The 15,028-nt window shown below is 36.4% G+C and overlaps 1 protein-coding gene across 1 annotated transcript in view; it reads right to left on the bottom strand.

Moving 5' to 3' along the window:
• Nucleotides 1–5,800: 5,800 nt before the first annotated feature.
• Nucleotides 5,801–15,028, bottom strand: part of SELENOF (selenoprotein F) — a 55,590-nt gene continuing 46,362 nt past the window's right edge. The window contains exons 4-5 of the mRNA XM_002917665.4: nucleotides 8,494–8,543; nucleotides 5,801–6,921 (exon numbers count right to left, since the gene is read on the bottom strand). Of these exons, the coding sequence (XP_002917711.2) occupies nucleotides 6,790–6,921; nucleotides 8,494–8,543 (182 nt within the window). The 3' untranslated portion in view covers nucleotides 5,801–6,789. The remainder of the gene's footprint in view (nucleotides 6,922–8,493; nucleotides 8,544–15,028) is intronic.

Genomic DNA, 15,028 nt, shown 5'->3' on the forward strand with positions numbered 1-15,028 from the left:
TCTCCTTATTTTGTCCAGTAAAGAAAAGAAGAAAAAGAAAAACAACAACAACAAAACAAAATCCCCTGATTCTGGGTGTGTTAAAAGAAATTAGATCCCAAAATAATAAATAAATAAATAAATATTACATATATACATTATATATATAAATTTATATATTCGTATGTATATATAAAATATACATGTATTAATATATAAAATATATTTATAATAAAATATGAAAGGAAACAAAAAATTTACAAAGTATATATAAAAAAATTTAAAAATAAAGAATTGAAAAAAAGCACTGAAAACAATAACAATAAAGACTAAAGAATAGAAATACAGAGTGCTATATATGGTTTTCCCCAAGAGCTGAAGCTTTAAAGAACTCTGTGATCAGTAAACGTGGTGTGAGCGAGTTGTTTGTGCTGGTCTTCTGGGGGAGGGACCTGTTGCGGTGATTCTCAGGTGGAACTGCCCAAGTGGAAATGCAATTCCAGTGCACAGGGGAGGCAGGGCTTGGTGTAAGCGGCTCCAGACTCCACAAGGTGGCGCTGTTTTGCTCTCTGAAGTCTTTCAGCGCTGATGGGTGGGGTATGGTGGCGCCGCACTCTAGCTCTGGAGCTGAAAATTTGTGCCCCCCCAAGCCCCCCTTGGTGAGCCCTTACAGAGGTGCAATCACTCCTGTCTCCCTGGGTTTCGGTCAGAGCTCTGTTCACCCTGCCTGTGTCCCAGCATTTTTATCTCAGGTACATAGCTATCAAAACTCCAGATTTTAGGGAGTCTCTGGGCTCTGTGACTGCTTGACCCATGGGATATGATGGAAGTGACATCATGTGCTATTTGGGCCCAGGCCTTAAGAAATGGGTAGTTTTCACTTCCTGCTTCTTAGAAGGATGCTTGTTTTTTGAGCCCAGTCACGACACTGTGAGGAAGCTGAAGCTGCCTAATGGAAGAATAGACAAGTGCCAGTTTGCCAGCTGTATGAGCGACCCATCTTGGAAGTGGGTCCTGTTGACCCAGCTGATGCCCGGTGGAGCAGGAATCAGCTGGCCTCACTGAGCCTTGCCCAAAGTATATATTTGCGAGCAAAATAAATAGTTATGGTTTTAACCCATTAAGTTTTGGAAAGGTTTGTTATGCAGTTAAAGAAACTAGACTAGATATTTGGCTGGGATCTGGGCTGCGCCCGTGGGGTAAGATCTGGCTAACACCAAGTGGATAGGCAAGGGGTAGAGATGGACAGAGATTTCATTCCATACAGGAATGGAGAGTTCTGTATTGTTGGACTAAGATGCAGAGAGAAAATATGTAGATGAGTTAGGAAAGACAGAAATCCGATCAGAAAGTCTGGGCTAGAGGAGCCTAGGTGGCTGTCGGTTAAGCATCTGACCCTTGGTTTTGGCTCAGGTCGTGATCTCAGGGTTGTGAGATTGAGCCCCATGTTGGGCTCCATGCTAGGCATGGAGTCTGCTTGAAGTCCTCCCTCTCTCTCTCCCTCTGCCCTTCTCCCTACTCATGTGCTTATGTTTTCTCTCTAAAATTAATAAATCTTTAGCCCAGACTTTTTTTATTTTAATAGATGAGTATCCAGATGTTCAAGCCAGGGAAGAAGAATGGAAACACAATTCAGGTCCATAGAATTAATTTCAAAATCTTGAATGGCAAACAGAATAGTTTAGTTGCGCATTCATGATGTGTAAGATTAGGCAACAGGAACCAGAGACTTAGGTCAAAAGTCCGAGTATAGGAGGAGATCAAACCAGTCCCACGAACTCTGGTACTAGTTACTATGGAGGTGGTGACAGAAAGGACTATCTTATATGTTGAGTCAAATGGTTCCAAGACTGGAGCTCCACAATCTTCCAAGGGAACTAGAATTGAGATTGATGCTTAAAGATGGCAAGGAAGAATGCTTGAGTGTGGTGTCAACAGTCACTTCCTATTAGTTCACATAACCAGCCAATACTTAAAGAATCCACTTTGTATGTATACAAATGAATACTGGACTCAGAAAATTTAACATTTATGCTTAGGCTTGTCTTTTTTTTATCTTATAAGCAAGTTGAAGAGTAATTAAAAAAAAAAACTTTTTTTGGGGGGGTGAGGGGCAGAGGAAGAGAGAGAATCTTAAGCAGGCTCCATGCCCTCACACAGGGCTTGATTTCACAATCCTGAGATCACAACCTGAGCCAAAATCAAGAGGCGGATGCTTAACTGACTGAGCCCCCAGGCACCGTGGAGGAATAGTTTTAAAAAGCACATAATATGCTAGAGGTTCCTGAAGCGGTTATTAGTCCTTAGTGAAAGCACAGATAAGGTATTTGTTTACATAGGCATAAATGAATATTTGATTTTCATGACCTTTAGAGTTGACCATACTGGATTTTGTCTTTCCCCTGCTCAAGGGTTTGTTCCGAAAGCAACTTAGAATACAGCTGGATTCTTAGGATGACATGTATTATATCTTCCCAGCCTACCCTCACAACTTCATTTCCTACTACCCTTTTCCCTGGGTCACTAGTTTCCAGACACCCTGGCCTTCTTTCAGGTATGTGAAGTTTCCAGACTTTCTACTCAGTCAGGATCTTTGTACATGCTCTCCCTTCCCACTGGAAGGCATTTTAATTCACTCTATACCTGGATAGCTTCTCTTCATATTTTAGGCTTCAGTTTAAATATCGTATTCTTTGGAGATCCCCAAGCTCATTAGTTTCCTTTATAATTCTCTTCTGGTAACTTGTTCATTACCTTTACCGTAATTGCTGTATTTGTACTTTAATTGTTGGTTTTCACTAGACTCTACTAGACATGGGGACATCAGACATTAATTTTTTGAGAGAAAGAGTATGTGTGCCTGAGTGAGCAGGGGTGGGGTGGGTGGGATAGAAGGAGAGGGAGAGAATCTGAAGCAGGCTCCATGCTCAGTGCAGAGCCCGACTTGGGGCTCAATCTCATGACCTGAGCCAAAATCAAGAGTGGGACACTTAACCGACTGAGCCACTCAGGTGCCCTGGGGACATTAGCTTTTTTAATAACTGAGGTTGGGGAAGAGAAAAATGAAATCCAGTTAAGTGACAGTAGGCAGAAGACGCAGGTAAAGTTGAGAGAATAAAACATATCATATAAAGAACTAAACATTTAGTCTGAGGACCAGTTAATAGAGGGCAAAGTATTGACACATCTCAGTAGCCCCTGATGAGCACTCTGAGAGAGGAAGAAATTTAGGATATACAGAAACTGGAAGGTACTGGTGGGAATGTAAAGTGGCGGAGCCGCTTCAGAAGTTTGGGTGTGCCTCCAAGAGTTAAAATAGATAGTATGACTCAGCAGTTTCCTTCCGAGTAATAAATCTGAGAAATGATTTCCACATGAATATATATAGCTGCATTATTCGTAACAGCCCCAAAGTGGAAACAACCCGAATGACTACCAAATAATGGATAAAATGTGGTATAGTCATACAAAAGACAATTAGCCATAAAAAGTAATGAAGTACATACTAAATGAAAGACCCCAGATAAATGGCCACGTATTGTACAATCCCATTTATATGAAACATCCAGAATACGCAAACTCGTTGGGACAGACAGCAAAACCAGTGGTCGTCAGCGTGGGGGGTAGGTGGCTGTGGGAGTCCCCGCTAATGGTATAAACAGGATTTCTGTTTGAGGTGATGAGCCTGTTCTAAATTTAGATAGTGGTGATGGCTGCATGGCTCCGAAAGTATTAAAAAAAAAAATTGCATACTTTAAGTGGGTTTTAAATGTGAACTGTATCTCGATAAAAAAAATGTAAAAAGTTATAGTCCATTCTCAGTACTCACGGTAGCTCTATGAAGTTGCTGCCAACACTGAACTTAGACCGCTGCTCTCAGGCGACATACGCGCAGGGTAGTTTTAAAAGGCTAAATCACAAAAAAAAGCACAAAAATGCAAAAAACTAATAGACTATGAAAGGATATTTATTTACAGCACGAGAGCTGGAAAAGGTAGTGCCCCCTTGTTTGACTTCAGCTGGGAATGTCTGCACCAAGAGACTCCAATCTTTCTGTGCCCATTCGTCAATGACTTCAAAAGTAACCTGGGTATTATGATTGTGGGGTTACAGATAATTTTAATGAGTAGGCGTATTTGTAAATATGGAATTCACGAATAAGGATCAACTGTAGCTTAGCTTAGTTTGTCTACCGAACTTTTTTTTTTTTTTAGGGCTAAACTTCAGTCTCTTCATAATGCTGGATAAAATGGCTGTATTTGTAAAAGAGGTTTAATGAGCGGCTGACAGGAGAGGACTAGTTATAGAGGCTGCACACAATTATTCTTACTTAGAAATGCAGAGGAAATAAAACTAACCATGTCTCATGTTACTGATTTCTGGCAAAGGGGCAGTTTGAAGGTAAAATATTCAGTAAAAGTCTACTCTGAATTTTTGATCACAAATGCAGGCCTTTTCCCAGGGCAAGTCCTCTGTCACCACAGAATGTAATTAAAAGGCATTTTAAGTAAAAGAAATACTTACCTCGTTGTGCTCGTATCTGGAATCTGTACTCCTCCTTCCCGTGTATTTGCTTTCACATATAAGGGAAGGCAAATTTTAATTTCCGAAGTTTTGCAGTATTTGCTTTCACAAGTTTTTTTTTTTTTTTTGCATTTTATTATCTTTAATTTTAGATTAGGATTTAAGCCTCAAATCCCCTTAAAACAGGAAATGTCAGTTTTTGTTCATAGTTCCTTTTATAAGAGGCTTTTGCCAAATTCAGGAATTTAGAGATAAATTAACTGTTTTAGGTTATAAGTAACATTTTGGCAGGGGGAACAAATTTATAAATACCAAGCATTACATATCCGTATTTGTGAATCAGAAGCAGCTTAATCAAGTTTCAGAACTGGGCTACAAAATGGCACTTTTTGGATCAGAAGTTCTCTCTCCTGGTAATCATTTGTCTTTTTTTAAAAAAGAGCTTTTAGCTGTTCTTTGATTGGAATTGGTGAAAAATAGTTGGAACTAATTTGAACCTCCCAATTAAAATAGTAGAGCTTGGTGATACACAGTTATTCATCAGCTCAGGAACTTCAAGCTCTAAGATACTATGGGGTTCTGCAGCCTCTTTTGATCTCTTATAATAACCTGAATATAGTTTTTAAGCGTCTCTTCACTTTTTTTTTTTTAAACTGATGCCAGCACTCATTTAACTGGCTCTTCCTGCCCAGACAGCAGTCCAATTAGGTTCCCGTGCCAATCCCAGAAGTTTTGAAGTTTCATCCCTTCTGTCCTACTGTTCATCTGCATGTGGTGGCACCATCTCATGCTACTTCTCCTACTGTCCCCGACTGGCTGCATATCCCTCTTGTTCTGAAGTAATAACGGCCACGGGATTTGTGCCACACCGTCCAGGGTGTCATACTATCAAAACCATGGCTCTCCCCACTACTCTAAATGATCAAAAATAGAACTTAGTCTGTTTGCCAAGACTCTCATAGTATTTTATTTTGATTAACCAACTTGCCTAGGGTTTATTTTCTTCATGGCTTTACAAATATACTTAATTAAAAATATGACATAATACAAAATGCTAGTAATAATAACCAATCTCTTAAAAATATTCCATTAGCATTTCCTGGTAGCGTCTCTAAAGACTTCCAAATATCCTTCATTAACATGGTTTAATTCTTAATTTTTTATTTTCATAGTTTCTAGAATATAAGAATTTATCCTGAGATTAAGCTGACACAAGATTAGACCAATTTGATAAGAGGTTTAAATGACCTAAATTCACTGGATGAATGTTGTTCTTAGTGAACCACCAGACAGAAGGTCAAGCAAGAAAAATCATTTTTAATGGCTCATAAAAATTCTGCATTTTAAGAGCTATTCCTTAAAGGAGATATCAATAAAAAATGTATTCACAGATAAAAGCACTTTGAGAAACTGCTAGACAAGTATAAAGCAATGTTACCCACAACAACTTTGAAACACTGTAGCCATTTTAACATTTTGGATGAAATAGGGTTTCTATGAAAAAATAAAAATGCAGAGAAATGTGATATTTTTAAACATGAGAGGACAAATCAGAAGAATTTCAAATTCTCGACTTTTTTTGAAACTTTATTTATATTTTGGTCTTAAACAAATAGTTTTTGTTTTTCTGTAAGGGTGTGAAGCACAAAAATTTGCGAAATATCAGATCCACACAAATCCTCCTGAAGGTTTTCTGTGTAGTCTTCATTAATGCAAATCTCTGTGAATGTTTCACTCTTACTGTAGATCTTGAATCTGTTTTACAATAATGAAGCCATAAAGTTTTAATGCAACACATTCATTATGAACTATAACATTTCTAGTAAAAGGAAAGCTGGGAGAATGAGAAGCAGGCAATCTGCTGAGGCTCCGCGGCTCTTATTTGCTTTGTAGTTCTGCTGTTGCTTTCAAAGAGCACACGGCACAGGCATGAGGCCCAGTAGGCATCTCCGCTATTAACCTCCCTCATCTAAAAATCTGCTGTTCGTAAAACTGGACCAATTATTACACACTATCATTTGCATAATTAGCCAGCTCTATTACCAAAGCATTTTGGTAGTGGTATCAACAAATGTGGAAGGATGGAAATTTATGAAAACTGGGTTGTGTTAAGCTTGCCAACTCCTTAGATACCATGGGCTGTGCTGCCACTTCAATTGTTAACGAAATGTTTAATGCCTCACAGAGAGTGGTCAAAGGAAAGAAGCAAAACTAAAATATTCTGTAGGTACTGGAGTATTTCGTTTGATAAAGTAACAAAAGGATAGGACAAAATTGAAGCAAGCTTTATACGCGTTCCAACTTTTCACTCAGGAATTCTTCTACACTGTCTGTGTTCCACTTGAGGATGCTTAATTCTTCAGCAATGTTCCCGTTGTCATCCAAAAGCTTTAATACAGGATCTGAACCACGAACATACTACAAAAAGAAAAGGACATCATTTTTATCTGCTTAGAAGAGCCTTCTCAGCCTCAACCAAAACCCAAATAATTCAATCCAGCTTTATCCAATTTAATAGTAACAAAAAAGGCTTGTAGATAGAACATCATAATAGGTCCTACAGGATTTCAAAAAACTAAATAATTACGTTTACCTCTAAAAAGAAAAATACCTGTTGGTATCAAGATTGTCAATTAATATCCCCACCAATAGGCTAAATAAGAAAACTATTATATCAAGAGATGGAGAAAAAGCATGCCGTCACATGCTTCAAGGTGGATGAACCTTGGGAACCTCATGCTAAGTGAAATAAGCCAGCCATGAAAGGATGAATACTGTAGGATTCAACTCCTATGAAGTATCTAAAATAATGAGTCACACAAACAAAGCAGAAGGGTGGCTGGTCAAAGGGCTGCAAGGTGGGGAGAGGGGGAATTAGTGTTTAATAGGTATAGAGTTTCAGTTCTGCAAGATGAAGAAATTTCAGAGATCCATTGCCCAACAGTGAATATATTTAACACCACTGAACTGTATGTTTAAAAAGATGGTAAATTTAATATTATTTATCACAATTAAAAACTTAAAAAGTGGGCTAAAGATCTGAACAGATACCCAAAAGAAGATCCACAGATGGCAAAGAGGCTTATGAAAAGATGCCCAATTAGGGAATTGCAAAATAAAACAATGAGATAATACCATGTACTTCTTAGAATGTCTAAAATGCCAAGCACTGACAATACTTAATGCTAGTGAAGATGGGGAACCACAGACACTCTAACTGGTGGGAATGCAACATAATACAGCCAATTTAGAAGACCGATTGGGAATTTCTTACAAAGCTAAACAATCTTACTATATGATCTAGCAATTGTGCTTCTAAATAAGTTGAAAACTTATGCCTACACAAAAACGTATACGGCAGCTTTACTCATAAAAGCCCAAAACTGGAAACAATCAAGATGTCCTTCCAAAGGTGAATATAAAAACCATGGTACAACAGACTATTCATATTATTTAGTGTTAAGAAATGAGCTATCTAGCTATAAGGAAGATATGGGAAGAACTTTAATTGCATATCGCTAAGTCCAAGAAGCCAATCAAAAAGGCTACATACTGTATGATTTCAACCATATGACCTTCTGCAAAAGGTAAACTACAGATAGTAAGATCTAGTGATTGCCAGGGGTTTGGGGGAGGAAGAGGTATAAATAGGTAGCACAGGGGAATTTTAGGGCAAGTAAGATCCCGTAAGAGTGTATACACAGTATTATATACATTTGTCAAAACTAGACTACACAATACAAAAAAATCCTAAAGCAAACTAGGGAATTTAGTTAATAATGTATCAATATTGGCTCATCAATTGTACCACATAAATACAAGATGTTAATAAGGGAAACTGGGTGGGAGGATACGAAGAGGGAGGAGGTAGATATGGGAACAGTGTACTTCTGAATCAATTTTTCTGCATATCTAAAATTACTTTAAGGTATTAAAAAATATTTTAATTAAAAAATACTGGAAAAAGGAATTCCATTAAAATCCTCTTACCTTGATTTGTAGTCCTCTGAATAGTTTGGGTTTATCACTCCTGACAAAAGCTTAAGAAAAAAAAATTCCAATTATTCACTTCAAAACTCTAGCTACAAAGATTAATACAAAAAGTGCAAATACACTCAATAAAACATTAGATCCTATAGAATAAAACTAAGGAAATTCAAACATAAATAAATGGAAAGGCATATCATACATACTATTCAATGAGAAGAATAAATATTTTAAGATGTTAATTGTTTCAAACGTAATCAAAATCCCAAATCCTAATGGCATTCTGAGGGCTTGGTACTAAAGCACTGTGATAAAAGTAAATGTGTAAGAAGTCTGGGTAGTTTAGAAAAAGTGAAATATGGGAGGAGAACTTGTTCCATTGTTAATAGATGATGTGATACCGATACCAGAATAGATAAAACAGATTAGGAAATCTATAGAGAGATTCAAATATCTCCATACATTGTTCAATATGGTAAAACTATCAAATCAGAGAGGGAAGGAGAATATGATTGTGCCTGGGGGCTGTAGGTATGAATTATTTAACACGTTGGAGAAAACTTGTCAAACTATTTGGGGAAAAATAGGATATAGGTACCCGTTTTTCTATCTTGTATCGAAATGAATTCCTGATGGATTTAGATTTTCAATTCAATTCAACACTTATTGCAGACCTATCTGTATGCCAGGCAACAGCGATAAAGCTATACAAAACATGATTCCTGCTCTTACGGAGCTTACGGTCTGGTGAGGAAGAAAGAGGCTAAACCAGTAATGACACTAATAATTTCAGCTGTGGTTAAGTATTACACAGAAGTTAACATACACAACTTCAATACAGAATACAAAATTCCTCTTCCTAACTATGACCACAGAGGAAATGCTTTATTGATATGCCTATACAATAAATGAAAACTTCAGGACAGTTAAACACCACTAGAGACAAAATTAAAAGTAAAAATGATATACTGGGGAAAATCTCTAACAATGTATAAAAGTTCTCAAATTATTAAATATATGCTAGGTGGACAAATGGACTAAGGACAGGAGCATATAATGTATAAATATACAAATGGTCAAAAAACATTTGAAATAAATGTTCATCCTCCCTAAAAATCAAATGTCAAAACAATGATGTACCCTCAGAGTGCCAAAAGCTAAAAGAATTTTTAAGGTTAGAGGGGGTGGAAAGAGGGATTTTCCTGGGGGTTACTTGAGGGAGAAATATAAATAGAGATGTATTTCCAGAGAGGTATTTAGCAAAATGAACCCAAAGTCTTAAAACGCACATGTTCTTTAAATCTGAAAGTTCCCTGCTGGGCATTTCTTTATTCTGAGGAAATTATATAAGGTCCTGCTAACCACATCTAGAAATTTGGAAAAAATTTAAATGTGTAAGAAGCATAAAACCAGTTAATGGGGTAAAAATCTATTTGTAGTCATAATGCCTGGATGGTTTTATGTATTTTCAGAGGCAGTTTTACTAAGTATAGTAGATTAATTATAGTTTGGAAAATATTCACTCTTCCATTCTCTATCCATTGACTTTCCCACTCCATTGACCTTGGACTTGGTCAAAAGTCTTCCATTGGCAGATTCAATATGGTGGAAGTGACAGCATGCCAGTTACAAGTTAAGAGATGTCATGATTTATGTTTTTCCCTTTGTGCTCCTACCATCTTCCATGTTCTATGTAATCATTGGCCATTTAGCTCAAATTCTAGAAGGAGAAGATATGTGAAGCACAACTGATCCCAACCCTTAGCCTGGAGCCATGTCCAGCTAACTTAGCCAAATGTCATTGAACCAGAACTGACCTGTAGACCTGAGAGTAAAATATAAATGTTGATTATTAAAAGCCAAAAAAAAAGAAGCTACAGGTTAAATAAATTAATGTGGACCACCCCGCAGAATACATCCAATCATTAAAAATTAATCTATTTAGTGACATAGAAGCAAACTCACATATAAAAAGCAAGTTTGAGATCAGTTTGTTTCCTCTGGTTTTTACAAAAAAATACTTTAATATATTTATTCATAAATCTTAAAAAAATTGATTTAGCAAATACAAAATGCTTGGTACAAATACACATAACCTTTAAAAAATGTTAACTATTTTAATAGGGGGTTACATCTGGAGCACAGGGTTTGGAGGAGTTTTATTTAAAAAAAATTTTTTTTTAAAGATTTTACTTATTTATTTGACAGAGAAAGAGTGAGAGAGAGAGAGCACAAACGGGGAGCAGCAGAGGGAAAGGGAGAAGCAGGCTGTCCTCTGAGCAGGGAGCCCAATGGGGGCTTGATCCTAGGACTCTGGGATCATGACCTGAGCTGAACGCAGACACTTTACCAACTGAGCCACCGAGGTACCCCTTGGGGAAGTTTTAAATCAATGTTTTTCCTTTTTTGGATTGTTGATCTAACATTTTACCAATTTTTTAGTAATGATAATATAAAACTGTTCAAGTTAAATTTAGAACACATTTTTCTAAAATACAAGTAGATATTTCATATATATACTTGATAGTTCTTAAATTTTATGGTGAAAAACATACTTCTGAGAACTTATTTCTTAAACTTACAATTAACTAGCAATAGCATTATAGACATGTTTCATTACGAAGGTCTTTATTTACTACCCTTTTGTTGTCCTAAATGCAAGTAGTTTTCCTTTTTAAGATTAAGAACTTGTTGGAAGAGATGCAGATATCCTATCTACACTTCCCCTACAAAATTTAGTTCAAAATAAAGCTGATAGTCTATTAGAATTTCTTCTCTATTAACTCCTCCCTTTAGGATTTGTCCAAATACTCTGCAGACTCCTGAATCCCCAAACAAATACAATCTCATGATATCCTGTTGCATTTTATACCATCCTTTCTGCAAATGCTATATGTACACCTGTGCAAAACATGACCTAACACTACGTGTGTTGTCTACTGTGTAAGAAACTTCTCTAGGGGAAAAGGACCGTTCTTATATATTTTTTGTATCTATTAATAGAGCCTAGCACATCGAATAATTTTCATTCATTCAAAAGATTTTTTAATAGGCTGAAATGAATAAATTAAAATGAGTCACTAATGACTATTTTCATCAGTTCTTTGCTCTGTTAAGCATAGATCTACAATACCTCCTAATGTTGAATGAGGGGACTATCTGTTAAATACCCTGTGGTAGCAACTCACATTTTACAAGCCGTGAATTAATCTTTTAACAGATACTTGGGTGCTTTTATGTACACGTGGCACCAGAATAGGCTATATGAGAGTATAAAACTTGTAGAAAGACTCACAGGAACTTCTTTTCTAGTTTACTTTCTGCTATTTTAAAAATAGCTCAATAACATCAGTTTGAAGATTCCTAAAGAAATCCAGTCATTGCGATGCCTGCTGGCTGTTGGTTAAGCATCTGCTTTTGGCTCAGGTCATGATCCCAGGGAGCCTGCTGCTCTCTCTGCTTGCTCTGACAAGTAAATAAATTAAATCTCAAAACAAAACAAAAAAAACCCCAGTTATTGCATTTCCAGAAAATGTTCTTATGCCAACTAATAAAGGCCGTTTTGTGAGTAGTACTTTAAAGTGATCAAATATACAGAAGTGATTAGAAAAACACATGAAATGTTTCAGCTTTTCATTCTGGATTCTTACCAGCAGGTCATTTGCACAGCTCCCCTGAAGAGGAGCTTAGTTTTGCTCTACGTATTACCGAGAAACTTGTAGAACTCTGCTAAATCAGACTCTTCAGAGGTAGCTATAAACAATATTAAAAAAAAAAAAAAACTATCCTACTCGTTCCAAAAAGAGGATAAAATTGGGGATGATGAGATAATAGGAAGGATACGTCTTGAGGTTAAAGAAAAATGTCTGAATTAATTTACTTTCAAAATAAGTGAAAATATAAATGAAAAAGACAAAATACTTGGCTAGATGTGATGATATACCTTTGATCACATTACAAGTAGTTAATACAATGCACTCTACTGGTTTTAAGATTTAATTTGATTATAAGGGCTTATAGAAAGTATGGTTAAGACTTGTGAACTATCACATAAAATTATAAGGAATGACAGATGTTTTCCTGTTGAGAAAAATAACCAGTTGAATCAGAATATGTTCTAAATAAAAATGTCAAATATCATACCCAGACACAATACAATGAGAACAGCCAACAACAAACAATAGAAATGAATTCTCAACTATGCTCAAGGAAGCTTCTGGGTGCCTAAAAGAGTATCTCTAAGAAAATTTACTATTGTATACAAACCATCTGGAGTATAGAATTATGAGTCATTTGGGTCTTCCCAACAAGACAATTTAAAAGCACATGAAAACATTCACAGAAGAGCAACTTAAATAACTGAAAGAATCTGAGGAGACTGGAGGTACAACAATGAAGACAAGACAAACTAAAGATATGATTACTTAGTGTGGAAAGATAAAGTCAGAAAAAGAATGTTTGAAGAGTATAAATTCATCAGGGATATATTAACCAATGTAAACACAGGCTTTCCACCCAATTCCCATTTGTCAAAAGTGGGGGCACTCTTGAATTAGAAAAATTTTATAAATCCATTCATCCAGTCAATAAATACTTGAATTCCTCTTAATGTGAGGAGCAGTGTTAGATAGATTCTGGGTATATTAATGACAAAAAAAAAATAGTGGGCTTTAAGAGTTCCTAATTTGGTAGAGGCAAAAGACAAATCAAATAAATACATTATAATAAACCTGGCAACTGTGGAATATAAAAGATAAAGTGAAAAATTCTATAGGCCACAAAAAAATGTTTGGACTAAATTTTGAATGAATAGCAGTCTAGCACAAGAACTGAAAGGGGCATAAGTCAGGAGGAACATGCAGCGTATGCAAAGCCTTAGAGGTCAGCATTCAGAGAAATGCAGATAGTTGTGCATGTGAACTAGAGGTGTGAACGACAATCAAGAAAAGCATGCTGTGATGGGTCTTGAATTGGGAAGCTACTGAGTTTGACATTTATTCTGTATGTGATGGGGAACTATAGAGGGCCACAGAAATCAAATCTGTCTACTGGAAAAGGTCTTTTTGGTAGTTGTGTAGAGGACACAACTAAAGAAAGAAAAGGGAACAGAGATACCTAGACCAGATAACAAGTAAGTAATCCTTCTGGAGAAAGATGCCAAAGGCTTGATTAAAATCATAGAGAAGGCCAAAGGAGTAGGATTTGAAAGTTCTTAAGGAGGGGAAGAGATACCATTTGGTGACTAACTGGGTATGAAGTGTGAAATAAAGGTTAGTCACGATCCTTGTGTTTTATGCTTTTGCTTGGTGATACTGCCGTTTGTGGAAACAGGAAAGAAGATGGTATACTTTTATAAGAAAAGAGTATTAATTCAGTTTTGGAGATGCTGGGTTTAAGCCTCTCTACCAAAAATGTGGGCCACAGCCTGGAGGATTACTAGAAATGCAGAATCTCAGGATCCACCCCAAATTTACAGAATTTACTTTACATTGAACAAGATTTTCAGATGATTCATATGTACATAGGCTTAAGGTATCTATCAGGTCATACAAACGAAAATGTCTGCTTGCAGTCAAATATGATTTCTAACAGGTGTGACCTAAAAATATAGATTAGGAGTCATCAGGTAAATACTGTAACTGGAACTGAGTGGGACATTCAAGAGAGTAAGAAAAGAAGAAAATATAAAGATAGATCCTGACTATAACTAACATTTGAAAGGTAGATGGCAGATGAGATGCGAGGAAGGGAGAACGGAAAGCTTGTTAGATGGAGGAAAAACTAGGAGGTATCAAATTCACAGAAGTGAAGGGAAGAGAGTTTCAAATGCTAGAGTCAAGTAAGATTTAACCACCAGGAGGTAAAATGGTAGAAACAGAAACCAGAATGTCACAGGCAGAAGAATAGTTGGCAGCAAATAAACTAAAACCCTGCATATTATGAGAAGTCAGGCTGCAACTATAACTGATACACTGATATGAGCGGTTTTTATTTTTTTTAAAGATGGCAAATATAGGAGTAAAGAAATGCCTGATGGTTACTCATGGAAATTTATTACCTAAAGAGAGTATGTTACAAAAATAATACCCACCATTTAATATCCTCCGTACTGAAATAGTGCTTGACACACAGTAAAGCATTCAAGTATTCAAAGAGCTAGTGAATGGTCTATTCTGTACTTGTTGGTGCCACACACATACTAAGTGATTTAGGTGTGTTATTTAATCCTCAAAACAATCTTATAAAGTGGGTTTTTACTAATTTCAAACTGCTACCTATTTTATAAATGAGAAAAACTGATGAAGTGAATACTAATGAGTGATACTACCTCTAGTAAAACTCCAATGTAGCCTCATAATCCTAGGCATTACTGGCGTGAGAAGTTGGTATGAGAAGTGAGTGCAATCATAGTTGGTATGAGAAGAAAGCAGTAAAAACCTATTTGCTATCTAAGTTCTACACTATTTTAAAACCTCTGTCTGCCTTCAAAGGTATATGATTCTAATAAGGAATTGGCAAACTATAGTCTGAGGTCCAC

Source organism: Ailuropoda melanoleuca, chromosome 2 (assembly GCF_002007445.2).
Source record: "Ailuropoda melanoleuca isolate Jingjing chromosome 2, ASM200744v2, whole genome shotgun sequence".
Classification (NCBI taxonomy): Eukaryota; Metazoa; Chordata; class Mammalia; order Carnivora; family Ursidae; genus Ailuropoda; species Ailuropoda melanoleuca.